At 43.1% G+C, this 18,481-nt stretch overlaps 1 protein-coding gene across 5 annotated transcripts; it reads left to right on the top strand.

Moving 5' to 3' along the window:
* Positions 1-982: 982 nt before the first annotated feature.
* si:ch211-195b15.7 (synembryn-A) lies at positions 983-16,720 on the top strand. Of its 5 annotated transcripts, none has more exons than XM_038739546.1 (14): positions 1,045-1,133; positions 4,464-4,555; positions 5,531-5,578; positions 7,861-7,878; positions 8,255-8,344; positions 8,635-9,194; positions 9,657-9,792; positions 10,483-10,671; positions 11,695-11,789; positions 12,773-12,923; positions 14,042-14,137; positions 14,761-14,905; positions 15,498-15,780; positions 15,872-16,720. In XM_038739546.1, the coding sequence occupies exons 1-14, from the start codon at positions 1,049-1,051 to the stop codon at positions 16,023-16,025; spliced, it is 2,142 nt and encodes a 713-aa protein (XP_038595474.1). In that variant the 5' UTR covers positions 1,045-1,048; the 3' UTR covers positions 16,026-16,720. The 5 variants fall into 5 exon arrangements, with proteins under 5 accessions (XP_038595481.1, XP_038595474.1, XP_038595475.1 ...); XM_038739557.1 differs by lacking the exon at positions 1,045-1,133 and adding an exon at positions 3,733-3,870; XM_038739553.1 differs by lacking the exon at positions 7,861-7,878 and having other exon boundaries at positions 983-1,133; positions 8,260-8,344.
* Positions 16,721-18,481: the final 1,761 nt, after the last annotated feature.

Raw genomic sequence — 18,481 nt, 5'->3', positions numbered from 1 at the left:
AGGCCATGTTGGATTTTAAAAATCTTCCTCCTTGCTTCACTCAAGGGCATGCAGAGGATGGGAAATAAGCTGCTTAAAAGTCAAATGCATAATTAACCCTTCTGTTGTCTTAAGGGTCAAAAACGACCTGTCCATGGGTTTAACAGAAGTGAAACCCCCCTCAATGACATTTCTCTGCATGAAATTTGATGTTTCCTGAACTGACCATACCATTAGGGAAAAGTGATTCACTGCTGTCTTTAAAGAAATATTTTTTCAACAGCTGCACACCATCAGGGTAAGGCGTTTTTGAACTAGCATTTATAAAGTCATTTACAGATGAAGTGTTAGTAAAATAAACCACACATACAGGGTGAGAAAGAGAGAATGTGTGTACTTGTTTATTATTTATTTATTTTGCAAACAGAGAAGATACCCATTCTGGCCCCCTAAGACGGACTTTAAAACAAAGGCACTGTGCTTCAAACGTGACAAATACATTTATAAAGCTCATGCTTGCAGAATTGCATACATGTCATACAAGTAGGCTAGAAAAATAACATTACAAATCAATACAGTAAAAATAAATTATTGTAGCAAAACTAGTGGTGTTCATTAAATAAAATAATTCTGTCTCTGTATTGTGAGGTATGAAAACAGTTATTCACAGCCTATTAAGATTGATTAAGAGACTGATTGTTCGTGATAAAACAATAATTAATTCAATTATTAAGTGTCAGAGGGGTGGACGGGAGGAGAAGCCTTTTTCTTATATTTAATATTTTAGTTGTATAGCCTAAATAATTTACAAATATATTTTACTAATTTCTATTTTATTGTGGCAATTAATTTAAAACAGTCTAGATTAAACATTGAAAAGATGACTTCCATTATAAGGTTTTCTCTGTATCATATGCAAAGGACACCAATCCTCAGTATTCCACAATTAACGCGCAGCTAATAGACGGTAAATGGACCGGAGACCTACGTGCACCTGTACGCCGTCCTGTACGGCCACGCTCGTTGCGTAGGGCCCCGCCTCTGTCTCGTGTCAATGTTTACATTTTTGATGAGAGGACGAAGAGGAAACTATCCTTCTGCGCACGAGAAGAGAAAAGAACTCAATGAGAGTGACTTACGTGAACAGCAGTCAGGTAAACGTGATGTCAGCAGATAACAGCAATGAGAAGTTAGCCTAATGTAAGTTAGCACGCAGTGAGTCTGCTCTGTCTGTCCTGCTAACCCAGCTTTCTGTCTCCGTGTCTGGGTTGCTTGCCAGACTGTGACTGTCCAATGTTAGAGTGAAATACAGATGTGTATTACGTTTGATAAACGCCGACGGGCAGCGGTGTTTAGAACCAGCAGCCCGGAAAAGATAGCTGCGACGCGCCTGAACAAGTGTTCATATTTAGTTTAGCCTGTACATTCTGTGGTTTACCCCGCGGCCCTGTACACAGGACAAGCGGTTGACTGTGAGTGTGTGATTATGTGGTTTATATGCGCGTGCACGAAACTGCGCATACTAGCAGCTAACTCTGTGAGGACCAGTGGAGACAATGTATGGGCCCGATGTCACTCTTCAGAACAACACACTGATAATCTGTCTCTCAGCAATGGGTTAGTTAGACCTCTGGACTAATGCAAGGAAAAGCAATAGATTGACATTGACTCTTGATTATTAAAATGTTAATTAGCGGGCAGACTAGGCAATATGGATGCACATCTCACATTACATTTGAAAATTTATTCAAAACCAGAGGGAGCCAGTTTGAATGGGCCCGATGGAGCTGATAACATTAATATCCAGCACGTATTATAAATAAGTATAATCTATAATTTACAGTAGCTATGCTTAAGTTTGTCAGTAGAGTAGATGCTGGACCATCAGCCAGTACGAGCACAGACCCAGTAGAGATGTCTTTAGCAAGTCACACAGACCCAGGTGAAGTACAGGCAGCCTCAGCCAGTACGAGCACAGACCCAGTAGAGATGTCTTTAGCAAGTCACACAGACCCAGGTGAAGTACAGGCAGCCTCAGCCAGTACGAGCACAGACCCAGTAGAGATGTCTTTAGCAAGTCACACAGACCCAGGTGAAGTACAGGCAGCCTCAGCCAGTACGAGCACAGACCCAGTAGAGATGTCTTTAGCAAGTCACACAGACCCAGGTGAAGTACAGGCAGCCTCAGCCAGTACGAGCACAGGCCCAGTAGAGATGTCTTTAGCAAGTCACACAGACCCAGGTGAAGTACAGGCAGCCTCAGCCAGTACGAGCACAGGCCCAGTAGAGATGTCTTTAGCAAGTCACACAGACCCAGGTGAAGTACAGGCAGCCTCAGCCAGTACGAGCACAGGCCCAGTAGAGATGTCTTTAGCAAGTCACAAAGACCCAGGTGAAGTACAGGCAGCCTCAGCCATTACGGGCACAGGCCCAGTACAGATGTCTTTAGCAAGTCATACAGACCCAGGTGAAGTACAGGCAGCCTCAGCCATTACGAGCACCGGCCCAGTACAGATGTCTTTAGCAAGTCATACAGACCCAGGTGAAGTACAGGCAGCCTCAGCCATTACGAGCACAGGCCCAGTACAGATGTCTTTAGCAAGTCATACAGACCCAGGTGAAGTACAGGCAGCCTCAGCCATTACGAGCACAGGCCCAGTACAGATGTCTTTAGCAAGTCATACAGACCCAGGTGAAGTACAGGCAGCCTCAGCCAGTACGAGCACAGGCCCAGTACAGCTGTCTTTAGCAAGTCACACAGACCCAGGTGAAGTATAGACAGCCTCAGCTAGTACGAGCACAGCCAGAGATGTACAGTCAGCGTCAGATACAAGCAGCTCAGACCCTAATGGAATAGTTGCTGCTCGACCAAATGACCCAGCAGATTGGCCCCCATAGACTTCATGATTTTTCTTACCCTAAACACAAGTCTAGGAGAGGTTTCCATTCAGGCTTAACACAGACAGTTTTAAAGGAGGTAGGATTGTAGTGAGAGCACTGTGATGTCAGGTGTGACTGTGTAGCAATGGCTAATTGTTTACATGGCTCACGAGTCAGATAGTAGGGCCCAAAATCAGAATTTTGCGTAGGGCCCCAGGGAGGTCAGGACCAGCTCTGCTTGTAGGCAACTTGTTCCAACCACTCAAAGCCCTTTGCACTACCTGTCACATTCACTCATTATCACACATTCATACACTGATGGCAGAGGCTGCAATACAAGGTGGTAACTGCTCAACAGAAACAGAAAGTAATCATTTGCACACTTTCACACTCCAGTCACAGCCTTTGTATCAGTATTTAGTATCCTCCCCAAGGACATTTCGACATGCAGGCAGGGGGAGTTAGAGTATCACTACACCACCATTCTCACGTACATGTGGTTAACAGAATACTAAAAAAAAACAGCAAAAACAAATTGTGTGGTGTTGTCTATCAATGCGGCAAGATGAAGGGCCAGAAGGTCACTGACACAGGATTCATTCTCTGTCAGCCATGAATATCCAGTCAATTTTATGGAAGTTCTGCAGCCACTATGGTAGCCTATATTTTATTTATAAAGTTGACATTTTGGCCCGAGTGTGGCAACATGGATCAACTCAGAAAATGTCACGGCAGATAGTCCATTACATTACAAGTAGAGATGGAAGCTGATAGACCTGCTCCTCACCTTCTGTTGAAAGCATGTGGCGACATTTTCCATCTCAGCTCTGCTGTGTCACTTGCTCCAGGTGAGGAGTGCAGGTATTAGTGCAGGGGGCTAGAGTAAATCCAGGGCTTAGAGGGGGAGGAGGGGGGGCAGGAGGAGAAAAGGATTACGCAGTCATTGTTTTATCAGAGAGAAGAAGAAGAAGCTGTCCGAAGTGTGTCTCCACTTCTTTAGAACGACGACAGGTGAGTGGTCACTGCATAGTGCTGCTGCTGCTGTAACACTGAGCTGCTGCTGTACATCCCTACAGAAAATTTCATAACCTGTCACTTCCAACAGAGGCTTCCCATGTGCCTGTGGAAGAGCCAACTGAAAACTATCACTGGCGATTAAGTAACAGATTAAAAACAAATGGATTTGATGTTATTCTCTTTCATGGATTTTGATGTATGTTTAAAAAATGTTCAGTTCTGTTAGAATTTTTTTATCCAAAGTAATTTAAAATGTATGTATTTGTTTTACTTTAAATAGAGTAGATTTCAGTATCCCATCTATGTTTTCATTTTTATTTATCCAAGTAGCATTTAGTTTTTCACAGCTGACTTTCTATGAAACAATGTAGGCTATGTCAGCTGGTGACATCTGTTATTTTGCTAATTACTTGTAGTGATGTTACTTTGAAATAGCCCATGCAAGCTATTTATGATACATTTAATTTGTTCATTTATTATTTATAACACTGATCCTTTGTAACTATGTACTATAAAAAAATGCTGCTCTTGGATGATGATGGCTGTCATTTTTCAGAACTAGATGGTTTCTTTTGGTTGGGCTGCAGGCATGGTTCCAGATGTGGAGAAAATCATTGAGAGCATTATCCAGGGAGACCAGGACACTGTCCAGCTCCTCCTGGACAACTACAACACCAAGGTCATTGATTGTTGCTATGAACACTGCATCAGTCCGTAACTAGAAATATTAATTCTTGTAATCATGGTTTGAAATAATTCAAAAGAAATGAGAATGTTGCTTGTTCATTTGACCCCTTGTCCACTCTGTGTTTGTTGCTCCTACCACCACGCTCAAAAAATGAAAATATTCAAATAAACTTTATTGGCATGGATGTTAGTGTGACATTATTCCCAAAGCTAAATTACATATTATTAAAAAAATTGTTTTAAAAAATATTCCACTTTAACAAGATAACTGAATAGATCAGTCATCACAAGACAACAAATACTTAAACAGTAAAATGCACCAGAGCATCCTGTATACACACAAACTGACTGAACAAAGGATTTGCAGCCAATAGTTATTTTCCTGCTCTCTGCTAGGATGTAGGAAGTCTCCCCTAATTTGTGTGGTGGAGGATTTCTGGACACCTAATGCTGGCTTTGTGAAGAAATTCTTGTTTCAGAATACAGTGTACCCAGTGATTGACTGAAGTGTCTGTCGGTCTCTCTCTCTCTCTGTTTGATTTTTGTTTCATTGCACCATTTTTGTAGCGGCCCACAGGGACCCCTCCCTGTACTCCCCATTGCCAGTCCGCCTTTGTTTTGCCGCTGTTCTCCCTTGTCCTCACTCTCTGGTATAAAGCTCCACTTTGATTTCATGGACTTTGGACCTCCACTCTGGTGCAGCCAGTGCTCCCAAGCCCTGTATTAAAGTTGTTCAATTCCAGAGGCACTGCCACCCCCTCCACTCACTGCATGTGTTCCAGTTCTGTACTGCTTACCAAATTGAATTTCAGTGTCCACAGTAGAAAATGGACAAATTAAGTATTCTTAAAAACGTCTGTTTGCGTACAACATCTGCATTTTAGTGTGTCCCACTTTTGTTTTGTATTGTACTATTGTGTTTGCCCTCCATCTTCCTAACCCCCTGTATTCTTCTGTCTCTCCACAGTATGCTGAGTGCTTCTTTTTCAACACTGAGGTGCAGGAGAGAAAAAAGGTCTGTACACAAAAACTTACCGTTACCTTTCCCTCCCCTACTTTCCCTTCATCTGTCCCATTTATCCATTATTGTCTTTTTTCTGTATTTCTCTATTGCCATTTTCTCCTCTCTTGCAATCTTCACTCCTGCCCATTCTTACTCCTTACCTCTGAGCTTTGTCACCCCAGCATTCCCCTGTTCCAGCTCTAAATAGAACCCCCTGTTTAGTCTGAGGAGGCCATCTTCATGGCAGGCCATTTAATGGCAAGATCCCTATTCCTTCCCTTTTTATACACCATCTACTGTACTTCCCATATCAGTGTGTCAGTGTCAAGCTTTCACTATCTTAAAAGTATTGATCAGAAATGATATTGATCAGATTTTTAAGATATATATTTAAATCATTATGTGTACTGTTGTAGCACATCACGCATTTTTGTTTTTAGTCAGTATCATAAAAATGAATGGTATCGGAATAATCAAACCTGACCCTAGTCACAGCAGGAGTCACATCATTTGAGTGCTATGGAGTTTCCATCAGTCAATCAGCCCTTCAGGATCAGTCAGTCAGTGAGTGAGCCTGTGGAGCCTCGCTAGCAGCCCCAAGTGGTTGCAATGTTCAGTACACCCTACACGCATGTGAACCTTTAGGGCATGATGGTAATTCCTCTCTCAGTATTTCTCACATGCACACACACACACACACACACACACGTTAAAATATTTAGAGTATATATTATACAGGTTGTATTTAAAAGTAATAAAATAGCAAATTTAAAGTAGTTACAAGCTCAGTGTCACTCATATTTTCCATTCTCACATGTCAATGCAGCATAAAGGGAAAACAAAACAACCTGATTTTAGGTAGCCAGTCCTCTGTGCATAATGTTAAATGACTCCTGTCCAGATAGACAAGCACAGGTTAACCCATTTCAGTAACACCACCTAGACCAAATTCATTAAGTTACAAAGAAGATTTTTCTGTGGTCATTCAAAAATAAAAAGACATTGTCTGTGTACAGTGTCCAATAATATAACGCTTTTTGCTGTAAGGCAGTAATATAACATTAATAAATAAAAATCGGTAATATTATACCCGTTATAGTCTCAGTAACACACATTACAACGCACCTTAACCCAAAATTAAGAGGAGTTTTGTTTTTTTAATAATACACCAACACCGCGAAACATTTCGGGACCAGAAAAACAAATCCACGAGTTAAATAGTAACGTTATTTCGAGATTGTAGGCAGGGCGCAAACTACAGGGGAGCTCGGCTCCTCTTAACAAGACGGTAGCTCCCCTGATGTATCATGACTAAATACATTTCTATAGGCTGTGTGTGTTTAACAGATTCCTTTCATGATCAGAGAAGCTGCTGTCTGTTTATCCTGACCGATCCTGTCGGAGCGTCGGGAGATTCAAATAATCTAGGACATTATACTGCTGTACCTCATGCGTAAATGCGCACAGCGTCTTTCTTAATGGTGACACATTCATCCTTTTTCAGCCATCCACACCCACCCTTCCCGCTATCACATCTTACTATCAGAATAAAGCACCCATTAAACAGCAGTGAAAGTAACTCAAAGTAATGCAAAAGTAGAGTAAAGCATTACAATTCAGAGACAGTAATATTGTAATATAACGAATTACTCTCAAATGACTAATAACTAATCTATAATGTATTACATTTTGGAAGTAACTTGGCCAACACTGTCTGTGTACAGTGCAGTGTTTTGTGCACTGTGCAGATTTTAGTATGCTTGATGTTTAGTTTGGACCTCACTGGTTCCATTGCCAAAGTGAACAACAGGGTGAAGGGAACAAGGTAAAGGAGCGGAAAAGACAGCGAGGGAACCGTTAACGACGACTGCTCAGGGTGTGGGATATGAAAGCTTTACCCAATCTACAGCATTTCCAGGCTGGGTGTGGTTAAGAACAGTTATTGCTAACAAATGCCTTCTCTGCAGCAACTAATACCAGTTGGTTATAAATCCAACTCTTTGGATAATTATATAAGGCCAGTAAGCATCTCATGTCTGAGCAACATTTAGACTCCATCCTGTAAAAAGCAGTTTAATTGTGGCTAGTGAAGCTGTGAACTCGTCATCCTGGACAGGAATGGAGGACGATAGGGTTCTCTGCCCCCTGGTTGGATGTTTAACAGCAGTGTCTCAACATAGCTTGTTTCTAGCGCTGCTCTACTCTAATGACCCTCCTCCATCTAAAACTTCATCTTTCCCTAATGCTTTTATGCATTGCATTTCTGCCGCTGCTCATGGACAAACGGACTACAGCAACAACAACTGGAAGAGGTAAATACATCAAGAGGAGAGAGAGATGAGCTGACTATGAGTTTATGCTGCATTACAGTAATCTGTAAAAGTGCTTAGTCACCCCCAGTGTGTGCAGTGTGTGTTTCAAAAGTGACTGTGTAATCATATCTAGCTGTAAAGCTGCTCGGATACTTTGTGACTCAGCACATTAACCCTGTTAACCTTCACCGTGGAGATCTCCTTAAGCTACACTATTAGTCCACTGCAAGACGCCTTTGTTCTTGGACAATGACAATCAATAAATAACATTTTACTATAGTCATTCCATCTCATAACAAATGCATCGTAAAACACTGTAGAACTTCAATGTTCAATTTGTGTGTTGCTAGTGCTAACTCTGCCCCTTTGTGATCAGTTCAGGAAGAACAAAGTGAGAGACCACGCTCCCGACTCGGATTCTGACATTGACCCAGATGATGATGAACCTGATCTTCTTCTCCGACAGGTAATGATTGTGTATTTGTGAGTGTGCATGTACATTAGAAATGTCGTTACAGATTATTACTAGTCCCCAGGTGTTTGCAGTAGATATAGCAGCAACTAAAAAGGCATTTTGTATGCAGGAGTCTCCTTTCCTGTGTGTGTTCCTGTTGTCTAACTGACTAGTTGACTAACTCCTACTGCATGTACTGTATGTGCATACTTCACATACTCACTCAATTCTTACCCTTCTTATTCTTTCATTTTGCTCTGTTTCTCGTCCAAATGATCCCTTCTCAACAAATGTTGCTTCAGCGCCTGGCCACAGTCCTGCTGTGCTTCATCAGTAGTCAGCTACAGCCAGCAGTGTTACGGGTTTGCCTGCATACGCTGCGTATCTTGTCCCGTGACCGACTGGCCCTAGGGCCCATGGTCACTGACAGTGCCCTTTTCACCTTGGCACACCTGGGAGGCATCAGCTTACTGCCGACATGCCCACAGCAGGAGGAGGAGGAAAAAACGGAAGATCTGTCAGCCAGAACACACAGCCATATCCACAGAAGAGCAGCGAGTGGCTGGGAGGCGGCTGCAGATGCTGATGCTACACCGTTATCTGTAAGCTCTGTGCTTGCCTGCTGTGCTGCGGAGGTAGCTGGTGCTGCCACCACAAATGGCTCAGTTCAGCACTACTGTAAGTGGACAGGTGATGGAGGTCATGTGGTGCTTGCCCGTGGGAAGAAGGACACCCGGGAAGAGGACAGTGAGGAGCAAGAGAAGGAGGAGGATGGGGAGGTGTGTAGGAAGGAGGCCATTAAAGTCTTGTGTAATGTCATCTACAACAGCCCCAGAGCACAGGAGAGGGCCAGCTCTCTAAGGTGACTTTTTCAAATGAGTAGACCTAGCCGTAACATTTCTAAAAGTTATAGTTATATGACAGAAGCACTTGTGAAGTCAGATAACACAAAGCCTAGTAGCTTTTGCAGCTCTATGTCAGCGCAGCTGACTGTCACTGTGGTCGTTAAAATGACACATCACCAGCAGCAGATTATAGGAGCAGCAGTTAATTATTGTTTATAACTTTTTGGTGACAGTTCAATAAACTCTTTGGCTATAACCCATTACTCTGTAACATAATAATAATATATAAGACATTAAAATGCTACATTCAAATGGTTTTGGTGAATTTTACATGATGCCAAGTGACACTGCAACTTGTTCAGCTTTTAGATATCACATATGAACAACCACATTTAACCAATAAACTTCACAATTAATGCTCACCAGCTGCTGACCAACCACTGGCCTCACTCTTCTTTTTATTCCTTTTTCCATGGAAGGCTTCTGCAAGGTCTGTGGGAGAGTCTGAAGCAGGGGATCTGGAGCAGGGCACCGTCCAGCAGCCAGTTTTACAAGCTGAGACTGCTCTTCTTACTTACGGCTCTGAGGCCTGAGCTCAGGCTGCAGCTACAGCAGGTAAAATGCTTGCAGGCTAGAGTGGATGGAATTCTATTTTGTATTGTTGTCTTCAGATAACAGAATCATAATTTTGTGATCCTAAAAAACAAAATTGATATTGAAATTGATAATTGTGATTTCCCCAACTTTCTTGTGATCATGAGATACATGGCAATCAACGGCAAGTTTGCTCGTGTTTGACAACAAAAGATTATTATTATAATAATATACTGCAACTGCAACCAAATAAAAAGTCCCTGCAACATCACTATGATATTGTTGGCTCGTCAGAAGATAATTTACATGAGCCTATACTTACCAGATTAGACAAAAAGCACTGTATTATTCCAATAAGAGTAAGATAGGGCCTAAGTGTTTTTTACTGTGTCACTATCTTAAAAAGTCCAATGAATACCAGATGATCTATCTCATCACAATTACTCTGTAATCAGGATAAAACACCAGAATAATCCATAAGCCTGTTCAGAGGGCTGAACAGGCTACTTTCACAAGACCAAAAAATTCATGTTACATTTATTTCTCATACAATGTGAGTTTTCATAAGTTTTCATAAGTTTTGTCTAATTTCTGAAAAATGCCACACAACATATACACAAAAGTAGATCTAGTGCAGTATTGAGCTAAGTCCTTTCCTCAGTCCCATAGATGAGTTGTTTACGTCATCAGTGGTTTATTTACCCCTGGCAGGAGCGTGGAGTGTCAGTGCTGACCAAAGCCCTCCAGCAGTGCCTGGCTGTGAGGTGGGGTGAGGGATATGAGGTACTTAGTGACAGCACAGCTCCACCCATCTCCAAGGAGACGTCCCAGGAGGTCATCGAAATCCTCAAGACACTCTTCAACATCGCTCACACGTTCCAGAGGCAGGAGCCAGATGAGGTGACCCCCTTGAAAACATACAAACCAGCTGCACAACTCACAAATCCACCAATTTTATAAATTCCAGTTCATTACTACTTTTTTTTTATTGGTTATGATAACACTGTACTCACCGAAGTACAATATTAACACAATAGTAGTAACCGAAGTAAGACACGAGTCAGATTAAACACACAACATTTTTTATTTTTATTCTTCAACAATATTTGAAATATGCTGTAATCACATGACAATTTGATACGTAGTGACTTTAAATGACATTGCAATGAATATGGTCTGTACTGGCCTGTACTTGCCAAGCACCTTTCTAGTCTTTCTACCACTTAGTACACTATGTAAAATCAGACAATGAGCACCCCCATATCCCCAAAATGGCACGATCCTTGTTTCGCTGCGAAGCTTCGACTGTGAGATTGACACTTGAATCAGGCTACGCCCATGGAAGCATCTAATCTTCGACTATTCGGGGTCAGCCCTAGTTCACATTGTCATTCTGACCAACAACTCATGAGCCTCTTATGTGAAATTAAATAAAATGGTCTGCTCACTTGTTAGTGTCATGTGAAAGCAAATGATCTGACTTGAAGAAATACAAAATCCATTCATTCCATTCATCCATTTCCCGCCGTATATTTGGGTCAGGTCGGGGCATCAGCAGGATAAGCAAAGGTAGCCCACACGTCCTACTCCCTGGCCACATCCTCCAGCTCTTACTGGGGTATCCTGAGGCATTTCCAGGCATCATAGGAAACGGTTTCTGCCATCACAGGCTAATCTTAGGGCCAAAGCTAAGAGCAGCCACCTACACAAATGAATCTTTCAACACGGCCCATTCATATTCGATGTTTCCAGCCTTCTCTGAGATGCAAAGGATACAAAGGTGATCATTGAACTTGGATTTTTGTACCAGCAACACTGGAAAGTGTACCCCCCTTGTAGTAGCAACCCCCTTGCTGGTGCCTGTCTGTTTGGGCCAAGCCCCTGGAGTGCCCCTTTAAAAGCTGTGACTTGTGTGTTTTTCAGGAGGATGCTGCTCTGTATCGCCACCTAGCAGCTGTGCTGCGACACTGCCTGCTGCAGTCATGTGATGGAGAAGACACTTTGGAGGAACTCCAAGGGTCAGACTGCTGTTATTAGATTAACTTATTTGATAATGATGTAATAAAATGAGTGATGTCATCTATGTACATGATGTAAGAGGTGGAACTGTAATTTAATAAACCTACAAAATAAGTAGATACCTTAGAAAGAACATAGATCATATTTTTTCACATTAATGTTTTAAAGGAGACCTATTATACTGCTCTTCCAGTCCTATATTGTAGTTCTGTGACTCCTGTATGGCAGCTTTGTAAGATTCAAAGTCCAAAAAAATCAGTCTTATACTGGGCCTTCATGTAGGCCTTCGTTTTAGCCTGTCTGAAACAAGCTGTAGATGCTCCTGTCTCTTTAAGCCCCCCCTCCTCCTCAAGACCTGAAGCATGTTACCAGGCTGTTACCAGGCAGTACAGACAGACTGAAGGCTCGAATATACTGGGGAGCAGACGTGCACACGGACAGCTGCGGAACCCCATGGATGCGGACTACTTCTGTTTATACTTCTATCTGGAGTCAGATTGGTGGCCTCGTTCCACACATGCGCAGTAGATCGGTTGGTGCCCTGGTAGCGCTAGTCGGCCATAAAAAAATGGGAGGCATGCGGACGTCTGCACAGACCCTATGCGTACCCCATCTGATGACAATTTTTTTGTCAAGCAGACCCTAGCGGTCCCTCGCGGACGTGGAAAGTATAATCATTGCTTGAGCGTTGCTGTTCCGTTGCTCTGCCGCTGCTGTGCGGAGCAAATGACCATATATGGAACACCAGCTCCGTGCGTCGTAGAACAGAGCCGTTGGTAGAAAAAGCAGTTCAAAACAGAGCGTTGAGAACAGGAGGAAATCTGAGGTTTTTGCTCACAGGAAACTCAATACTTTAACCTCATTATTTGAAGCTTTGGCCATGTTTAACATGAACATCCAACATTGTAACATTGTAGATAAGTCATAAAATGTGGAAAAGCAAAATAGGTCTCCTTTGAAAATTGATGACTTCTTTCCATAGACATACAGTTAACATCCTGTCTGCACTACCGCTGACGTGTCTGGACGTCCTGTTATCTGTCCATGTGGACCAGGCATTACACAAGTGGGAGGGAGTCAACATGGACTGTGTCCACACGTTGCTGCTGTTTATGGACAGACGGCTGAACAGGGTAAGTGTGTGTGTGTGTGTTGAAGTAAATATCCAGGTGTTGCGAATACTTGGTGTTATCGCCTGAATTATTAATACCTGTATTTGAACAAAAAAAATCAATGTATGTAAAATACTGATGTACGAAATTGAGTTAGTGAACCTTAGTGAACTTAATGAGCAGATAAAGCATACTCATGATCAACAACTCCACCAAAACAACCTGCACCACTCTACAACTAAAATAAACCATTTACAATAACCAACAAACCATACACAATTACACCATTATTAACCCCCTAAAATAAGACTTACAAAAGGAGGACTGCCAGCATTTCTTTTTACCTAATTTAGCATATACATGATACAACAACTTTACCTGTTTTCAGCACATTTTAATGATGTGCCTACTATTTACTGCTATTTGTTTGAAACCTGGGAATTAAGATCAGTATTTTCCCTTACCCTGAATAAACAAAACAATTTGGGATATTACGTGTGTCTATGCACAGTGTCTTTGTGCGCCTGTGTGATCACTTGTTGAAGGCTACCATATGGGCAGAAACAAAGTTGCTTTTTCTCAACTCAACTAATATTGAACTACAGCCATGACATACAGTAATTATAGTGATAGAAAAGTGAATCAACTTTTCAGCTTGCAGCTGTTCTCTCGGTTTCTTTTCATGCTAAAACGGTGGGTTGCAGATGACCTGGGTGGCAGAGTTATGGTAGAATAAATGTCGCTGAAGTGGAAGCATGCAGGCAATTCAGGGTAAGTAGTGGCATGACTCAGAGCAGAGGGACATTTATCTGGCAGGCAGAAGATAGCCCTAAGGTTACAACAATGTCCTAAAACTGAGCTCTCACACCTTAAAGGGCCAAAATAATTGGTAAATGAATGCTGAAAAACAGAAGATCAAACTATTCTAACTGGAAAGACAGTGTTTAGTTAAGAGAAAGTGTAGCTATTGTAAATATTATCTTTTATTGTTATGATTTCATTTAAAATAGTCATATGTCTAAGGAATTCAGTTTCAATATCAGTGTATAGGAGGTACATGTAATGAAGCGGAATCTTGTTTTTTGGTCAGGTTTACTCACTCTGCCTAAACTGCTCAGTTGTCATGTGCTGTTATACAGGGTCAGAAGCTGAAGGAGAAACTAATCCCTGTTCTGAATCTGCTGACTGAGAGTTCTCGAGTACACAGGGAGACGCGTCACTACTTACGGCAACTGGTAATGCTTTTTTGTTTTTTTTATTTTGTAATATATAAATACCAAATATTATATGCATCATTCTCACAAATAACTCACTTTTTTGGCCTTGTGGTACAAGAAAACTAATTTTGTTTAGTCAAAAGGGGGGCCTGTCATGGCTGTTGAAACCAGGCAGACTGGTATCATTCCATGATGTATTGCCACAATGGAGGTATATGCAGGCTTAAGGTCATAGTCTGGGTAAGGGCCAGGTTCTGGTGTCTTTAAAGCAAAGAAACCAAGCACATAGCAACTCTGCGACATAGAAAGGTCTGATCTGGTAACTGTGGGGCTGATGAGCTAAAGCAGAAACATATGAGCAGTTCGATGAGGGAAGTCTGAGGGCATCTGGTGGACAGGTAGAAAATTGCAATGAACTGGTTTGGGATAGTGAGGGTGTGGCTGGAGAGAGGGGACAGAGAACGTGGCAGGGGCGTAATGTTGTGCTTTACTTACGGCTTTATGCATGACAACTGGGAAATCAATCAGTGCATATACAGGTTCATGGAAATGAAACAAACCTTAACATTAGAGGTACTCTAGTGAAGTAACTTTAGCACTGGAGACAGAAGTAATGACTCTGACCCGAACCTTTGGCCTAGATCTTACCTCCACTGAGAGACGTTGCCATCCGACCTGAGCAGGACACCACACTGAGAGGCCAGCTGGTCCGCCTCATGACACACGTTGACACAGATGTGAAGCATTGTGCTGCTGAGCTGCTCTTTGTGCTCTGCAAAGAAAACGGTACAGTTCACCACAGACTCATTTACTCCCATTGCAGAGCCCATGCAAAACTAGTTTTATTTTGAGGCTTTTGACAAAAAACAGTTTAGAAACATTTGCCTCTTGCTCTCAAGAGTCCTACAGAGGCCGCTGGGTATGCTCTCGTGTTTGTCATGCCTTTTCCTGTTGAATTCTCGAGGACCTGACTGATGCAATGCTTCAGAGGTGGTTGATAAAATATGACAGTGCTGAGCATTGAGGGGATTTTAACTAAAACTTAAGACCTAATAAAATAGACAACTACAATTGTCCTCTATTGTCCCTATTTATGGGAAGTGGCCTGTAGAAGGTTACAGTGGACTTTTTCTCTTGTCATGGTCTATAGGCCATGTTCAGTCCTACTGTAGGTGAGTGCATATTGAAGGCCTCCCCGAGGGGACTATGGTAGAGGCTCATAGCAGCATTTAGAACTGTCACGTCAGTTCATTCCAATGGAATCACCGTCACACACGAAGCAGCACAGCTTTTAGAAATGCATCAAGAAATCAACTTAACAGGCTTCATATGGAAAGAGTACCAAGTGGTAATGTTTGCATCTTGTGTCCCTCCACAGTCAGACGCTTTGTCAAATATACGGGTTATGGCAACGCTGCCGGGCTGCTTGCAGCTCGGGGACTGCTGAACGGTCGAAGGAATTCAGGCGACAGCCAATATGCTCCCCGGTACTCCAGCGACTCAGACTCGGACACGGAGGAGTACCGGGAGGCCAAATCCAGGATTAACCTGGTGACTGGCCGGGTGGAGGCAGAGCAGCCTGACCCAATGGAAGGCATGACAGAGGAAGAGAAGGAGGAGGAGGCCCGTCGCCTCATTGGCATGATCAATAGGCTATCACGGTGAGTAAAGTATGGTATTGCCCGTGATGCAGGACTGACATAATGTAGAAAACTGATTAAATATTACTCTCCCTTCCTGTCTCTTACCCAGAGACCAGATAATTCAGCCACTGGGTGTGACAGCAGAGGGGAGACTGGCTCCACTCTGGGGCCAAATGAGAGACTGCACACTGGAGGAAGAGGAAGATTCAGAGGAGGATCTGGATCTGTTGCCAGAGGGGAGGAAAGACAAACAGATGGAATAGAATGATGTAAAGAGCGAGCAGTAGACTTACAGGACAGAGACACAGGCAGTCTTATTTCACCACTTGTTTGTAGTGCACTTCCTTTTTACTGCTATATTCATACAGCAACAGTGAAACACTGTTAAAGCAGATGCTGGAGGCATAACCATCCTACATAAAGTTCAATTGTTTCAAATAAACATGTAAATTGTGAACGGATGGTCTGTACTTGTATAGACCCCCCATCCACACACATTCATACACTGATGGCAGAGGCTGCCATGAAAGGTGCCAACTGCTCATCAGAAACAGAAACTATACACACACACACACTGATTAGTGGGCGACCCAGTCTACCTCCTGAGCCACAGCCGCCCTGTTACTAGAGTATGAGCGGCCGTCCTGCACTGTTTGAAGTGTGTGCAACAGAGGTTTAAATTACTTTGAGCTTTGAATTCACTGTGCACTGACCTTTGAGAGATCAGTCAATGACTGCAGCCTGCTACAAATACTTGGATGTGTTTAAGAGTAACAGGTATATGAGTGTAAATGGGAAGGTTCATGTTATTTATGGTATTTCTAGAGCAAAACGGCTGAGCACCTTTGTATTTGTTAATGTCTCACTGAATGTGAATTATCAAAAATAAAAGAAGTTGTAAGCTTTTAGAATTTTGTGTAATGCAAAAACAAATAAAAACTAAATGTTTTCTACTTCAGCAGTGCAACTCAAATCCCATCTACATATCATAAACTGCATACACAATTGCAGAGCATTGTCGTGAATGTGGGGCAAAATAACTGGTTTACAACATAGTACATTAGATAAACAATCCCGTAGAGCACACTAGAAGGCAAGGAAACTTACTTTTAATAGGCAGAAACCTCTAGCAGAACCATTGCTCAGGGTGGGCGGCCATCTGCCTCGACGGGTTGGGGGTGAAGGGAAGGGAGGGACAGACAGTTTTGTGGTGAAGGCAGGGTTGAGTAGGTTGGAGGACCCAAAAGGCGAGCACACTTACAGACTGAGTGGCTGAAAAACAAAGGTTGTCCAATAGAAATCCAAAATGAGCAGGGGAAACACCAGGCAGGCGCGCGCGCACACACACACACACACACACACACACACACACGTGACAGACATGAGGCTAATGAGGCACAGGTAAGCAGAGAGAGCAGGGGGAAAAAGAGACAGACATGCAGAGGGATCACTGGGGTAACAGACATGACAAAGGTTACTAAACACTAGACGACAGAACCCCAAAACAACAGGTCAAGCCGGCCCAGGGTGGGCGGAGGGAGGTAAGGTGGCAGGCCAGAAAAATAAAACAAAAGTCTTTTGGCCAAAAACAGGCCGGGCAAGGCAGTTCAGGAGGCCGACTGAGGCGGCCAGGGGTAAACAGCAGTTCGAGGGGCCGACCCCGAGGTTGACCCAACAGGCCCGGCACATCAGATGGACCACAGAGTTCAGAAGGTCGCCCAGGAGGACGACCCAACAGGCCGGGCAGAGCAGAGGGGAAACAGTCCAGGTGGCCGTGCTGAAATATGACCCCGGTGGCGGAGTTCAGGGGGACGGCAGGAAGGCCAACAATGTGGCTGGAAACCTGCTGGAGGACGGGCCGGAGGCCAGCGGCAAGGGTCTGGGACCCTTTTTTTGAAGTTTAAATTGACCAGTGTTTTCATCGATTTATATTTATATTATAAATAAATATAATATTTATATTTATAGGCCTAGACTGCTGGAGGATTTCCTATGATGCACTGAGCTCCTCTCTCCTCTACTTTCTCTCCCTCTGTATGCAACCTCATCCTATTATTGCATGTTACTAACACAACTTCTCCCCTTTCCGGTAGTCTTGTGCTTTCTCGTCCCTCTCCTCTTTCCTCCTATCACTTCCTGCAGGTGTTTCTGGCTCTGGATCTGTGGTTGCGGGTCACCTGCTGCCCCCGTGTTCCTGCACGACACCCTCTGCTGCAACAACTATTGTTACTAGTCCTATTATTATTATTGTTATTATAATCATTAACATTACGATTGTTATCATTAACACTATTATAAATATCTATACCATTTTTCATTTAGTCTATAGCAACATCACCTTTACTGTCTGTACCTCTGTGTGTATATTGTGTAGGCTGCCTCCCTCCCCTCTCTCCTTCCATCCCTCTCTTTTTCTCTCTGTTCCTCTCTTGCCCTCTCCCTCTCTCTCTCTCTCTCTCTCTCTCTCTCTCCCTCCCTCGCTCCCCCCCCTCTCTCCTTCACCCCAACCGGTCGAGGCAGATGGCCGCCCACCCTGAGCCATGGTTCTGCTCGAGGTTTCTGCCTCTTAAAAGGAAGTTTTTCCTTGCCTCTGTCTCCTAGTGCTGCTCTTGGTGGGAACTGTTGGGCTTCTGTAAATAGCATCATAGAGTACGGTCTAGACCTGCTCTTTTATGAAAAGCGCTGTGAGATAACTGTTGTTGTGATTTGGCGCTATATA

This window comes from Micropterus salmoides, unplaced genomic scaffold (genome assembly GCF_014851395.1).
Source record: "Micropterus salmoides isolate LMB-PRFRI ecotype aquatic unplaced genomic scaffold, ASM1485139v1 Ms_hic_scaffold_10, whole genome shotgun sequence".
NCBI classification, from domain to species: Eukaryota; Metazoa; Chordata; class Actinopteri; order Centrarchiformes; family Centrarchidae; genus Micropterus; species Micropterus salmoides.
This window is presented reverse-complemented; position numbering and strand designations above follow the sequence as displayed.

Bases quoted from the DNA above. Each gene is read 5' to 3' on its own strand.
- si:ch211-195b15.7 (XM_038739546.1), top strand. From the start codon at position 1,049: ATGAGAGGACGAAGAGGAAACTATCCTTCTGCGCACGAGAAGAGAAAA. The intron at 4,556-5,530 runs GTCATTGATTGT...GTCTCTCCACAG, and splicing joins TGGACAACTACAACACCAAG to TATGCTGAGTGCTTCTTTTT. The intron at 12,924-14,041 runs GTAAGTGTGTGT...GCTGTTATACAG, and splicing joins TGGACAGACGGCTGAACAGG to GGTCAGAAGCTGAAGGAGAA.